The sequence below is a fragment of the Camponotus floridanus genome, unplaced genomic scaffold (genome assembly GCF_003227725.1).
Source record: "Camponotus floridanus strain SB8 unplaced genomic scaffold, Cflo_v7.5 scaffold95, whole genome shotgun sequence".
Classification (NCBI taxonomy): domain Eukaryota; kingdom Metazoa; phylum Arthropoda; class Insecta; order Hymenoptera; family Formicidae; genus Camponotus; species Camponotus floridanus.
Window position 1 is genome coordinate 554,388 of NW_020229866.1, and position 13,448 is coordinate 567,835.

Sequence of the window (13,448 nt, forward strand, 5' to 3'; positions counted from 1 at the left end):
TGCGTGCGACAAAGCTAGAAAGGCGAGGAAAACTAGTTGCGGATTCTTGCCGTATGTTAACACGTGCCAACGCACAATTTATGTTATCTCTCTTCCTTCTTTTCCCACCCCAATGTCGCTTTACGGGAGAGCTAACTGTACTAGAAAAGATAACGCGAGAGATGGGGTCCATAATCGATTTTACGACACTCTTATAACGCGAGTATACATTTTCCCGTGCCCCTTTTGCCATTTATATATTTTATTTTGCACTCTTATTGCTGATGAAAGATTAATAATATGTATATATATTCTAGGAGTTTTGTCCTTCGTTATTAAATATTTATCACGTGTCCATAACTGTTATTTATTTACTGTGCGTTTAAAGAATCTTATCAATACAATAAAATATTAAATATTTTTGAATATCATTACCGATATACCTGCGATTTATATTTACCGCAAATTTGAACGTTCAATAACACTTATTAATATGCTAATAAGCTAATCTTTTCCTCTGTACATTATACATTGGAATAGTGTAAATAAATATATATAATACTTTCTTCATCTATCTGGTTATTCAATCATAAAATATAATTTGGTTGAAACAATTTTATATTACAACTAGAGAGCGCATATAGAAAATCATAAATTGATTTAGATATTGAAATTCTGTTGATAAGCTTTCTCTATGATTTTTTACTCAATCTGAAAGATATAGACGCAATTTCAACGTTTTACTTTAAATTCTAATAATCAACATATACTCTGTACATATATATTCGTCGATTATTGCAATAGCATTATTATTTTATTACACGATTTTTGCACTGTTTTGCAATTTTATACGAGTCGCCGCAATTCTAGAAACAAAATGATTGGAGAAAATTCAGCGATAAAATATGTTACAATTCTCGATGTTGACACACGAGATCCAAATTTCTATCCGGTGATATGTCAAAATAGCATTGAGATATATATATTTCACATGAAAACGGACTGACGATTAGCATGAAAAAAGAAAAGCTAAATTAATCGCTTAATTTGTCATTCGTGACGAGACTTTGACAATCTACCGCGATCGAGAAATCGCCGGTGCTCGAGGAAATTGAGTGACCCGACAATTTTTATCACGTTTCAAAGTGTTATCTTCTTCGACGCAGATGCTACTTTCGTTTCGCTTGTATATACACACGTCGTCATCATGTTCGTTATATCACTTCGAACATGCTTCTTAATTTTCCTTAAGTGCACGTTTAATCGCTGGTCATTTATTTACGTTTTAATTTTTTAATAACGTGCAAGATATTTCTCTCATTTACTTTCTACGTCCTTTTAATATTTTAGATATTTTATTTTATCTTTAACGTTTTTGTTATATTATTTCATAAAAATATTTTATTGATCTAACAAAAATTAAAGTATATAGTCATTTTGTTATATTTAAATAAATATTACAATTTGCCATGACGAGTAGTTAAATATTCAAAGGATAATTTCTATGCACCCTATGTGTATCGTTGACTCCTTGAAATGTTTCAGCCTCTACCTGCTTGAACATGTATCGTTCGCCGGAAATCATTGTTGCTCGCTAAGTGTTTTTTCAAATCCTTGTCGTCGCCGGAAGCGCGGCATAAAAAGTCAGTCGTAGTCGACGCGATGATTCCGATGAGTAGAAAGCAATCCTTGTCGAGTACGTATTTATGCCGATTCTGTCCTGGATCGGTTATCATGGTTTCAACTTTTTGGACGAGTCCTCATTGTTGAACGATGAATAATCGCGTTCTCTGAATCACACGCTTCTTCTTCGGTCAGGAAGAGAAAGGTGGAGGGCAAGAGAGTGGCAAGAAGCGTTGAAAAATTTTTGCAATGTCGGCCGCGCATAATGTGCAGACCGTTGAGGCCCCGAAAAACAATGGCATTTGCATCATAAATAAACGCGACGCCTGACCCGAATCTAGGTCTTCCGCGTGTTCCTCTTAACAAGAGAGCGAACTTCTGCAAATTAGTGCACCGAAGTTACCTGAAGCGGAACGAGATGAGAGAAGAGACGAAGGAAGAAAAGGCCGAGCCAGGTCGCTCGCGTTAATATTCATCATGTGTGACGCGTCACCATCTTTTGGCGATCCTGCCTTCGGCTCTGCTTTACACTTCGGCCTTCGAACGACCTGGCTCTCCTTTATTTGAACGCGTTCCGGACGACAAATGTGGAATTCGGACGCTATCCAAGAAACCAAGACAGTTCACGAAACAGGGACGCATCGAGTTCTCTCGATTATGGCGTAATTACCTGCGTCACTTTCATTTCTTAGAAAGTAAAAACTAAAGCTATTGACGTTTAGATTTATTTTATTAATTACAAATTATTGTAATTTCTTTTAATTTTATTGAGATTTATTCTATACGTGACGTTATCGGTAGATTTTGTTATTTTTATGATTGCAAAGAACTATCGCGCGTGATGATCGATCCGCTCCTGCCCGCGTTCAAGGTAACGTCATATTTTCAGTCTTTCGTATGTTTGCGAACGTTCGCGCGCGTGCTCCTCGCGGTACCAAAAATGGAAGAGAGGAAAAAATCCGGAGCGTGGAGCAAAAGGGGCCACGGTTGTCGCCGTCGCACGCGAGGAAGGTAGAAGAGAGAGGAGAGAGCGGGAGAACTCGCGTCCCCCTCTCGATGTTACGCGGAGAATTCGAGGGACAGTCGTTAGTATGCTAATGAGTGTTCCTCGTTTCTTCGTCCGTGGCCGCCGTGTGTGCACGGCCGCTAAATTATTTCAAATATTTCCAAATGCCCATCGAGGAGAAGGTAGATCGGCTCCGAGGTTAGAGATCATGGAACTCAGTATGCACCCGCGGTGCTCGCCCCGTGTCGTTGTGCATGCGTGTGCGTGAAGAATTGGTCGCCTAAGCGAGCGCCTCTAATTCTCGCCGCTATACTTTTGTGCCCCCTCTCCCTCACTTGCCCTCTTGATATCAGGGGGTTTCGATGACACTATTATATATCTCGCGATAACATCGAAACCTCGTGAGAGCGGCGATCCTTCCCGCTGGTATATAGTTGTATAACTACACGACGTAACGTATACGATACACGATGGCGATATTAATTTTCCGGCCGGTATCGTATTTCGTACTATTAAATCAGTCATCCGTGTTCATTAATTAAAAGGCGCGAGGCGTGAAATCGATAAATTTCACTTACGCGCGAGTGATAACAATTATATCGATAACGTGTTAAAAAGCATAATTTCGCGATAAAAAAAAGAATTGTACAAAATTTTATCCAAAGGTTCATGATTAATTTTGTGTTAATAAAAGTTTTTTGCTGTGGATGGAACAAATTAATTTGTTTAATTCCGATATTTAGTAATTTTATAAAAAGATGGATCTTTTGAATTCGATTAAAATGCGATAAAAAAATAGAATTGTACAGAATTTTATCCAAAGGTTCATGATTAATCTTGTGTGTTAATAAAAGTTTTTTATGATGGGTGGGACAAATTAATTTGTTTAATTCCGATAGTTAGTAATTTTATAAAAAGATCGGATGGATCTTTTGAATTCGATTAGAATGCGCTTCTTGTTATCCAGACACGGCGACATATTCTCTTTCTTAAAGGTTCCCGGTTCATCCTAGTTTACGAGAGAAAAGTCTAATTGACTTAAAGCATTATCTGTTACTCCGTCTCTTCGGGAAATTGAACGCGATAAGAACCACAGACCCATTATTGCCCGTTATTGTCTTAATGAGCTTCAATTATTATCGGATGGGTCACTTAGAGTACGCGGTATCGATATTCCACGGTGTAACGCGCATTAGTGAAATGAGAGGACGAGAGCAAGGGTCAACATCTCTCGGAGATCTAAGCGTGGTTTAACGAGACCCGATTATTGTCGTCCCATAGTTTGTCGATACATATATATATATGCGCGCTTGCATACTATAGGCGTATGCATAGATTCAACAGATGGTTGCGCATGTGCGCCGGAATCCACCTGTTGAATGCCACCTGTTAAATCCACCTGTTGAATGTTATTCGCGACTGTAACGCTCCACGTGACTAATCACGAGAGCGAACCGCGATTGACACAATGTCCTCGCTTTTCCTCGTTATTTCCCGCGTATTCCATATTTCTTCCAAGAAACAGATTCATTCATTCCTCCTCTGGAGAATTTGTTTCAACAATTTGTTTGTTGATTATAAAATCTTCAAGTTTGCACATCGCGCGCATCGTTGCTTTGAAATAATAGAACAAAATAGAAATTTAATGTTTTAATTTACGGTTCCAGCTAAAATACAACGGCCTTAATATTTTCAGGCAATATTATCATTCTATCGATATATCGTTATTTTCAGGATATTCGTTGTAATTTGCCACAGCCTGGGCATCGTCGAACGAGGACGATCTGAAATAATCGATTGGTCGCGCTCGAGTCTCTCGTCCACTTATGGATTCGAGCCGGGCAGGGGATTTTTCTTTTTTTCTCGCTTCCCTCTCGTGCCCGCTTACCTTTTCCACATATCAGACTTTCTCACCTCTTTCGACGACCGTGATTACTACGACAGAGGATCCCTACCATCGGAGCCTTTTCGTTTTCGCATTTGTCACGGCTTATTAAATTGCTTCTTCTTTAAACTAGAGTGCGAAACGCGTGCACGCATCACATACGTCGACTCATCGCCGGCGTATCGACATTTACGATTTTGCGAAATCCTCGCAGCAGGTTAATATCGGGTAGAAACTACTTCCGTTCATTTTTTGCCAAACATTTTTTCCCAACGCTAATTTGCTGATAAATCATTGCCTTATTTTGTCTTGCTTTTCACTATAAAATTGTGATTTTACTAGAAGACAACATCTCTCTTTCTTTTTGAATTTTATATAATATATATACAAATTTTTTTTCCTTCTCTTATATGATAAATTAACAAAATACTAGTAAAGAGAATATGTAATTTTCGAATCTTATTAATTATGATATATGAATGACTTATGATATGATATATGATATACATGAAATATTTAATTTTTATTACATGTTTATAGAAAATGAATTTTGAATTGCAATACTAGTAAATTTATATAAAACAGCGTGTTATGTATACGCGATATTTTTCTGCATTATAGCAGCATTATTGCCATCATTTCATTTTTTGCATGTATCTTTTTTTTAAATCATTTTTATTGTATTTACATCTGTGCATCAACAAATTATTATTATAAGTAAATGAAAAAGTAATAAAAATACGTAAAGTAGTTTAATGTTTTAGAACAATCGCTTGAGAAGCAAAAAATTTCTTTCGGTATTTGTTATATTTACAAGCTTCCTTTAAAAAAAAAATTACATCTTTATCATTTTTATCTTTTCATTATTCATTTAATTTTATATTGGTTTTCTCTAATCATGTAACTGCGAAGTTTTTATATTTCCGCAAAATAAATACAGACTTATTCACGATTTATAAACGGCGAAACTGTGCGTCTTCGTAATTACATTTGCGTCGCTTTTCATAAGTCTATAGAATTTACATCACAAATGTTATGTAACGCGCAACACAAATAGAGTGTGTGACGAGACGTACGAATTGTCAGCGTCATGTCACAAAGTATCCATAACATCTAATCCGGATTTTATTATCGTAATCGTATTATTGATAGTTCGTCTCTTACCTTGCAGCCCTCGCATGTAAACGCTCCAAAATGAAAACCAGCTGCAGGCTCGTTACATACGTAGCACTTATGGTTCATCTGCAATTATAGAAATTGTAAAAATTATTCAAAGGAGAGATATGTGTCAGAGTCAGTTGCTTCGGTTCATCCTTGGAAGAATAAAGCGCGATTGGTGTCGAATGGTGGGGCGGCGAACCGGTTTTCTCTACGTTCGTGTCGATTTTTATTCCTCCCACAATAACTTACGGATGTGTTTAAATAAGATTTAGAGTAATTAATAGGAAATATGGCAGAACTTTGATTATACGCTAATAGAATAGATAGAACGCAATAAAGATTTTTCGGGAATGTCTCTCGCTTTCAATTGCTTTCTTTTTTTTATGAAATATATTTGAATAAAAAAATTTATATAATGTTCGAAATTTATTAATGTAATATCGCGATTATGGAGAGTGTTTTTGTGTATATTCTTTTTGGATACGAAGTTTTTGAACACAGAACGATCAGATCTTTGCCCATGGGCACGAAATGGATATCCGAAGAATCATTAGGTTCTTTTCTTTCCTGAATCTGTTTCCCCATCCTGTCGTAATGTTCGAATCAAAACCCGTTTTAACCCACCGGCCTATTATAAATCAGCGCTATCTCGGCAAACGGTGCCATCTGCCTCGACTTAGTATCGGAGCGAGAAACCTATTTTTCGAATAAATTGAAATAATAAAATTAGACCATATATATATATATATATATATATATATATATATATATATATATTGATGATAAGGAAGTTATCGATGTTTCTCGTCATGCGAGTTTTTCGATCGTTAACGATGCGATATAAAAGTTTTCGATCTAAAATTGATACGATGAGAGGAATCAGCTTTCGAAATTTATGAATTTGTAATTTTGTAAAATAGTATTCTCCTTGTAACGGTGAAAAAATTGGTTTTGATGTAGTTGTAATAAAATGACTAATCAAAATCACGATGTATCTTTTTTTAAATAGTAAGTATAAAAATTCAGATTTATAGCAAAATGATTATTGAGAAAAAAGAAGAGAGAGAGAGACGAGGAAAAAAAAGAGTTATTTAAATTAGTATTCGTGGAATGCAAACGTTTCTGGCAATCAGTTCGTATCTCTTGTAAATGACGCTATATTATGACAAGTCTGGTGATACATTATATAAGAATGTGCACAAAAAATTAACTGTATTCGTTCTCCGCGACTCGGCACTGAAGACCTCCTGCGGAGGATTCGTTGGTTTAAAAATATAACCGTGATTGAGAAAAGAAAGAGATAGCCGGTGTGCCAGTTTGGAAGATAAAATTGCTCGAAAGGATATTCTTTTTTATAAAATGGAGAGAAGGGTATTTTAACGAGAATCTAGAGTGACGGTAATTAGTGCTCCGATACGACATAATCTTCCGTACGCACGTGTTGCGTCGACTCTTTATAATTGCGCTTCTGAGGAAAGAAAATAGATTGCCAACAAAGATAGACGATAAAACGAAACGAGAACAAACTCGAGGAAAAAGAGATGAAAAAGAGTCGAGTTCGTTAAGATTTTCAAGTTTTTTCGCGACGTAGTTGCTTAACACCCGCTAATTCTCCTCTTCCATTCGTTATGCGCTTCATTAATGAAGTGAAACCTTTTCCTGCTTCCTCATTCCTACCTTTTTTTCTTTCGGCATTTTGCAGTTCTTATTCGCGACACTCGTGAATTAGTGATTTTAACGTGCGTCTCTGCATCAATTTCGTTGCCAAATACGGTTCTGTAAAAAAAAAATAAAAAAAAATACTCAACTTTGATTCAAGTGTTTATAGAATAGTAGTAGTTTATAGTATAGTATAATAGTTTATTCTGATATATTCCAAAGATATAATATAAAGATTATAATATGCTCATATTTTTTCTTTGCTTTAATATAAAATTTATTGCACATTATATTATTGCTTATAATTAAATTTATAATTTCTAACGTTACACATATATTTACGTATACACATTCCTATAATATGTGTTACGAATTCTCGAAACATTCAATGTCAATACGGATCTCGGTCGAGAAAGAGACTTTTTCTAGTATTTCTAACACATCTGAGTCCGAAACTCGGTCGTTCTAAGTGAGTCTAAGAGTTCGGGCAAGGAGATCTAATACAAAACCAAATAAAGCGGCAGAGTATATACGTATAACGGATCGCGCGTGCTCTTGAACGGGCAGACGCAGCTACGGCTCGAGATAAATCGCGAAATGAAGAAAACAATAAGCGCGAAAGGTTGAGACGCGAGAGTTAAGGTCGAGATGTGAGCGTCCGAGGTGGAGCAATCGTGTGCGCGGCGCAAAAAATTCCATCGCTCTAATAACCGAGGGAAACCTCCAAGGAGCGGCGCACATTTGCAATAAATCACAGAGAGCATACAAGTCAAGTCTTTGCGGCGAACATGTCGGCTGTAACTGGTAAACTGTACCATTTACGCGGCCGAGTCTATTTTACAAAAAGATCGTGGTGCAACTATTATCGAGGGTATCCACACGTCAATGTGGGCCAAGGTTGATTTATCGTCGCGACGAATCGATCCTTGCACGCGACATTGCGCCGACTTCGAAATATCTGCTGGAAAATCGTCTTGCATACAAATTCGTACGATATCGGAGTGCGTATCTTTAATGCAAGCATGCAACAGTCGTCGCAGGAAGATATTACGTACGACGTCTTCCAATTTGGTTATCGATGTCAATGACTTCGAAATCATAGTTTAAAGCGCCATACACTACACGACTGAACAGATGAAATGAGAGAAGAATCAGAAAAAGAAAAGGAGGGTCACGAGGGAAAAGTCCCACGTGTAGACACACAGTGTAAATACACGATACCTCGTACCCTAGTTTCTATGGAGAGTCAATATTTGACATCGGCGCGTTAATGAAGTCGATCGACTCGCAGTATCTCTGCTCTAAATATCAGCTTACGAGATTTCAACTGCAACAACGACGACGACAACGACGATGACGATGATGAGAATGACAACGAGATCAAAAGGTCACAGAAGTCAGAACCCTTTCGGATTCTGCTTCATGTCATCGCAGCAATCTGTGTGCGTGCACGTCTGGCGACCCGTATACCTGCGTACGGGGGCACGTAGCAGTTTACGCGCCATTAAACACAAGTCCCTTGTGACGTTTATCCCCTTATGAGGCCTTTTTCCCTATTCAACCTGAAAGCCGACAGCGCTTCTTTTGTCGTCTTTACCCCTCGCTATCGTTGTTTCAACCCTTGCCGACTTCGCACTCGTTGCTCGATCGCCATCTTCGTAATCGACGATGGAATTCTTTCTCTGTTTTATGCATGTTATTTGATGGCAAAAACGAACAAAAATATTTGTACACTTTCGTTAAAGAAAGAATGTGATAAATATAGTTATATAACATACATCTGATTTTTAAAATAAATTTTTACATCTAATTCTAAATCAATTTATGTATATAATTTAACTTAATGCAATACATTGATATATAAAATTCAAAACAATTCTAAAAATTTTTTAATTTCTCTAAAGACAAAATAAATGAAGTGAAAAAAATAAAAGAAATAAATGAATAATTATTACGTAATGTGTTTTATATTAACACAATATGACAAATAATTTTCTTAAAATTTTTTTCTTGAATTCTAATGTACGTTATTTAAAAAGTTTTTGCATTAGGAGAGTATTAGGCAGCAATATATATAATCAATAATAAAAAGTACGTGTGATTCATATGAGTTTATGAGCACGAAGCGCATACGATCCAAGAAGAATGAGAGGAAAAGATTACGAAAGCATCTCGATTGCATCTCGAATAATTGCCGGAGGAAGAAGAATTCATTTGATAAAATGATATAAGATTAAAGAAGATTAGTGACATCATCATTTACATAGTGTCATCATTGAAACAATAGTACATGCTTTTCTTCATATTCAATTTCTAGTATCTATTTATGATTTAGAGAAGCTTTTTTTATCATTTAAAAAAACTTTTGAGACTTTGAATATATATATTGAATAATGAATATATATATTCGCCCCCGCGAAGATAATATACGGAGATCGTTTATGTTTGAAGGTGCTAATTTTCAATTCTACGGAGATGGACCGTTATAAGAAATTTCGTTTTATGAGGCGCAATGCGCAAACAGGGTTAATCATTTTTCCGCAATGTTCATAGACCCGTTCCTCGTTATAATTCTTCCCGGCAACGAGAGTACACGTTAGAAACGCGGTTTGCGCGATATAATTAATCGACGGTGTATTAATTCACATATTTATTACACACCGCGTTAAGAATGAGCACTTGATTACTGTCCGGGCCGTGATATACAGCCGGTGATTTTTCTCAGTGCGTTAATGAGTCAATGAATCTACTCGCGAAAGAAGGAGTCGATATATCACCCGAGATACGCGTTTGAACGCGCGCGCGCGCGGACGTTTGTGCACGAAAGTTCCTCGTCTCGATGTTATCGGTGCTTAATTATGCGCGAAAGGATTACGCGCAAATAAATGCATACGCCGTATATAATCGACTATTACCGGATTACATAAAGTAAACAGGATTTTGCACGCGCGAACGCGAAGCATAGAAATCTTATGTACGCGAAGTGCGAATGATGGTGAGAAACTTTGGCTGAGAACTGCTTCTCTCACTGAACACATTGCTGATTTTCAATTTATGTGATAACAGTAATTAAAAATTTCTTAAACGATAATTTTTTCAAGTTTTGTAAAAGTAGCCTTATAATCTATCTATGAAATATGTTCGCATAATTCACATCAATTTAATTTTATTGAAAAATCATTGAATTCTCTTTTTTAACATAACTTGGACTAACATAACTTTCTAACATAACTTTTTAACATAACTTGGAAAAATATTTTAAATTTTTGTTTGCGTGTTAATTTTATATGGAATATAAATTTTGTTTAATATCATAAATAAGATTAATCATCATCATTCGCGATAAATATTAAAAAGATAATATAATTTTTTTGCTACGAAGATGTATCCCTTTATTTGCGTCTCGCATGTATTATTTAGTAAATGCGATCAAGATAAAGAAAATAAAGATTAGAAATTACGAAATCGTTGATCCACGAAAGAATCCCGGAAAAGGCCCAGAAAGCAGGAATGTAACATGCGGCTGGTGCAATTTGTATTGGCATCGATGCGTTTTTAACGATCAGTTTGATGGATGATGGTGGCTCATTCACGGACACATCGATCGAATCCTTGAAAAATGATCCTGTGCATCGGCGCGCACACATATCTTAGCGGGAGTATATAGATGTATGCCAGTATACAGGGTGTATATAAAATAAATAATGTAATTCTATACGTTTAAAATAGATATGCAAAATTAAAAAAGATAATGATTATTAATATTAGAATACGAACAATTCTGAGTTAAAAACAAATTAAATATTTTTGTCGAATTAAACTTTAGGAGCCAATAAAAAAATTAATTTAGTAAATAAATTCCAATAAAACTTTATTTGATTTAACATTTAATTCGATTGAGAGATATTTGATTAAAAAAAAAATAGAAAAAATAATTTGGTACGAAACATTTTTATCAAAAGCTCGTTTCCAGCCTTTTCTAAGATCTCTTAGATAGTGCACGATTTCTCATCACACTCAGTATATATCATCCGCGAGCATATGGCAAGGTAGAAAGCAGAATTTCTTTTCGGTTAATGTTTTCGCGATCTACAATGCGCCCGGCCGGGAGCCAAAGACAATTAATAACCTTCCGGAGGATCATTTATCGCGACAGTTTAGCCTCACGTTAGAGAAACGAGCGAGCACGTCCTACCAGCGCACGAAACGCATAAACGCCATGACGCAGGTAACCACGTCCTAGACGACGACATTGTCTGTCTCCTCGAACCGTGACCGATCCGATTTTTAACAGCGATTCTGCGTCCGCCACTCAAGAGTCAATCGAGAACGGTCGCGCACGACCCTCTCACACTTGTGGGAATCGTGATGGGTGCTCTTCTCGGAAGTACTATGATTCGTTATGCCCGCGTTATGTCTTCGTGTATGAATGTGAATGCATATGTGCAGCACTTTAGACGAGAGTTCAGCTGCCTCCATGGATATGAATGACATGTTCTGAAGTGTCAAACGTTAACATTATTAAGAATTCGATGAAAAAAATCACTGGTCGATTTAGCAGGAAAAATAGTCGCTGCATTATCAATTTACTTTGAATTTCGTATTGTATTGGGCGGAAAAAATTTGTAAAAAATATGTGTAAAGATTTACATTGATAAATATATTTTCATAAATTATAAGAATAGATATTTAACCTATCAAGAATTTACACATTTTATTATGCTTAAAATAAGAAATTAATAATAATTTTTATTCTTGAAGAAAAGAAAGAGAGAAATTAAATTGAGTAAAATGAAAAAGTAATGTGAGTGGTGGCGGAAGAAGGAAATCGAAATCGAATGAATCGAAAAAAAATAAATAAAAAAAGGAAAATAGATAGTGAATTAAAGTATTTTAAAAAAGAATATGTTTTAAGATTTTCTTGCGATGGGACAAATTGGAATGAAGCAGTGATTTGCATTTGCTTTGCGATCTACTAAACAATGTACTTTGTGTGATTGCGAGCACTGAGAAAAATGTCCGATGAAAAGGTAACGAACGGATATTATACCGATCACTTTAATCGGATATCTGATCGGAAAGTTCCGAATTTTGAACTTTCTGATCAGATATCCGATCGATCGATATTTTCTGATTGGATATCTGATCGGTTTCTTTTTTTTCCGATTAAAGTGATCGGTTAATAATCGGATAATATCCGTTCGTTACCTTTTCACCGGATATTTTTCTCAATGAGATTGTGCACCGTTTAAATCATCATGTATGTGATAATTTATTTATACAGAAATTTCATAGCAACCAATGACGTGTCACGTAGTAACGGAATGTCTGAATGAAAGAAATATGTACATCATGATACTATAACAAATATATAAGTTATTCAAAAAATAAGAAATTGCATTAAAATAATTAAGTGTATTTACTCGATTAATACATTTATTAAATAATCATAGAGCAGTCATAAGGATAAGAGAGAGAGGAAATATATATAATTTTATAATATATATAATTTTTTACAAAGTGAAGGAAATGAACAACTATGGAGACGGAACTCGTTAAATAACCGCGTATTATAATGATGGGTCCCTTCGAATAAAAGCTTCGGGTTTTATATCTGTCTTCCGCTTATACTTCAAGACACACGAGACCGGTATGCCTCGCCGGCGCAATTTAATCTCCCTTTATTTGGCGATTAAGCGCGCCATCATTGATTTATAATCTCATAAAAGGCCGAAGGCACGGTCCTGTAACGACGCCTGCAATCGCAAACTGAAAGAGCACCGGGGAGATTTTCACGCGTGTGTGTATATTTATTTATATATGTATGTATATTTGTGTACTCAATTATGTAGCCGCGCGTAAGTCGCGATTTAAATACGATTTCTACGAAAGCGACTTAAAATGTTATATGTGATCTTGTTGAAAAAGTTTTGAAAGTTCTCGGATTAATTTAGTTACCTTTAGTTAGTTAACTTAGTTAAATATACAATTTAAATAATATAATACACATTGTGTAGAAATATAAATTTCTATCGCAGATTGTTTGCATGATAAGCAGATTTCCTCTAGTATTATTTAAATATATTTATATTTTATTTTATTATTAAATATTTTTATTTAATAAGTTTTAAACAA

The 13,448-nt window shown here is 35.6% G+C and overlaps 1 protein-coding gene across 3 annotated transcripts in view; it reads right to left on the reverse strand.

The window, feature by feature from the left end:
* Window positions 1-13,448, reverse strand: part of LOC105255717 (protein embryonic gonad) — an 80,205-nt gene that overhangs the window by 11,969 nt on the left and 54,788 nt on the right. For 2 of the 3 annotated variants that reach the window (XM_025415035.1, XM_011265166.2), the window contains exon 2: window positions 5,658-5,735. In XM_025415035.1, the coding sequence (XP_025270820.1) occupies window positions 5,658-5,735 (78 nt within the window). Of the gene's footprint in view, window positions 1-5,657; window positions 5,736-7,331; window positions 7,431-13,448 lie in introns of all 3 variants that reach the window. The other variant, XM_011265165.2, reaches the window with a different exon arrangement.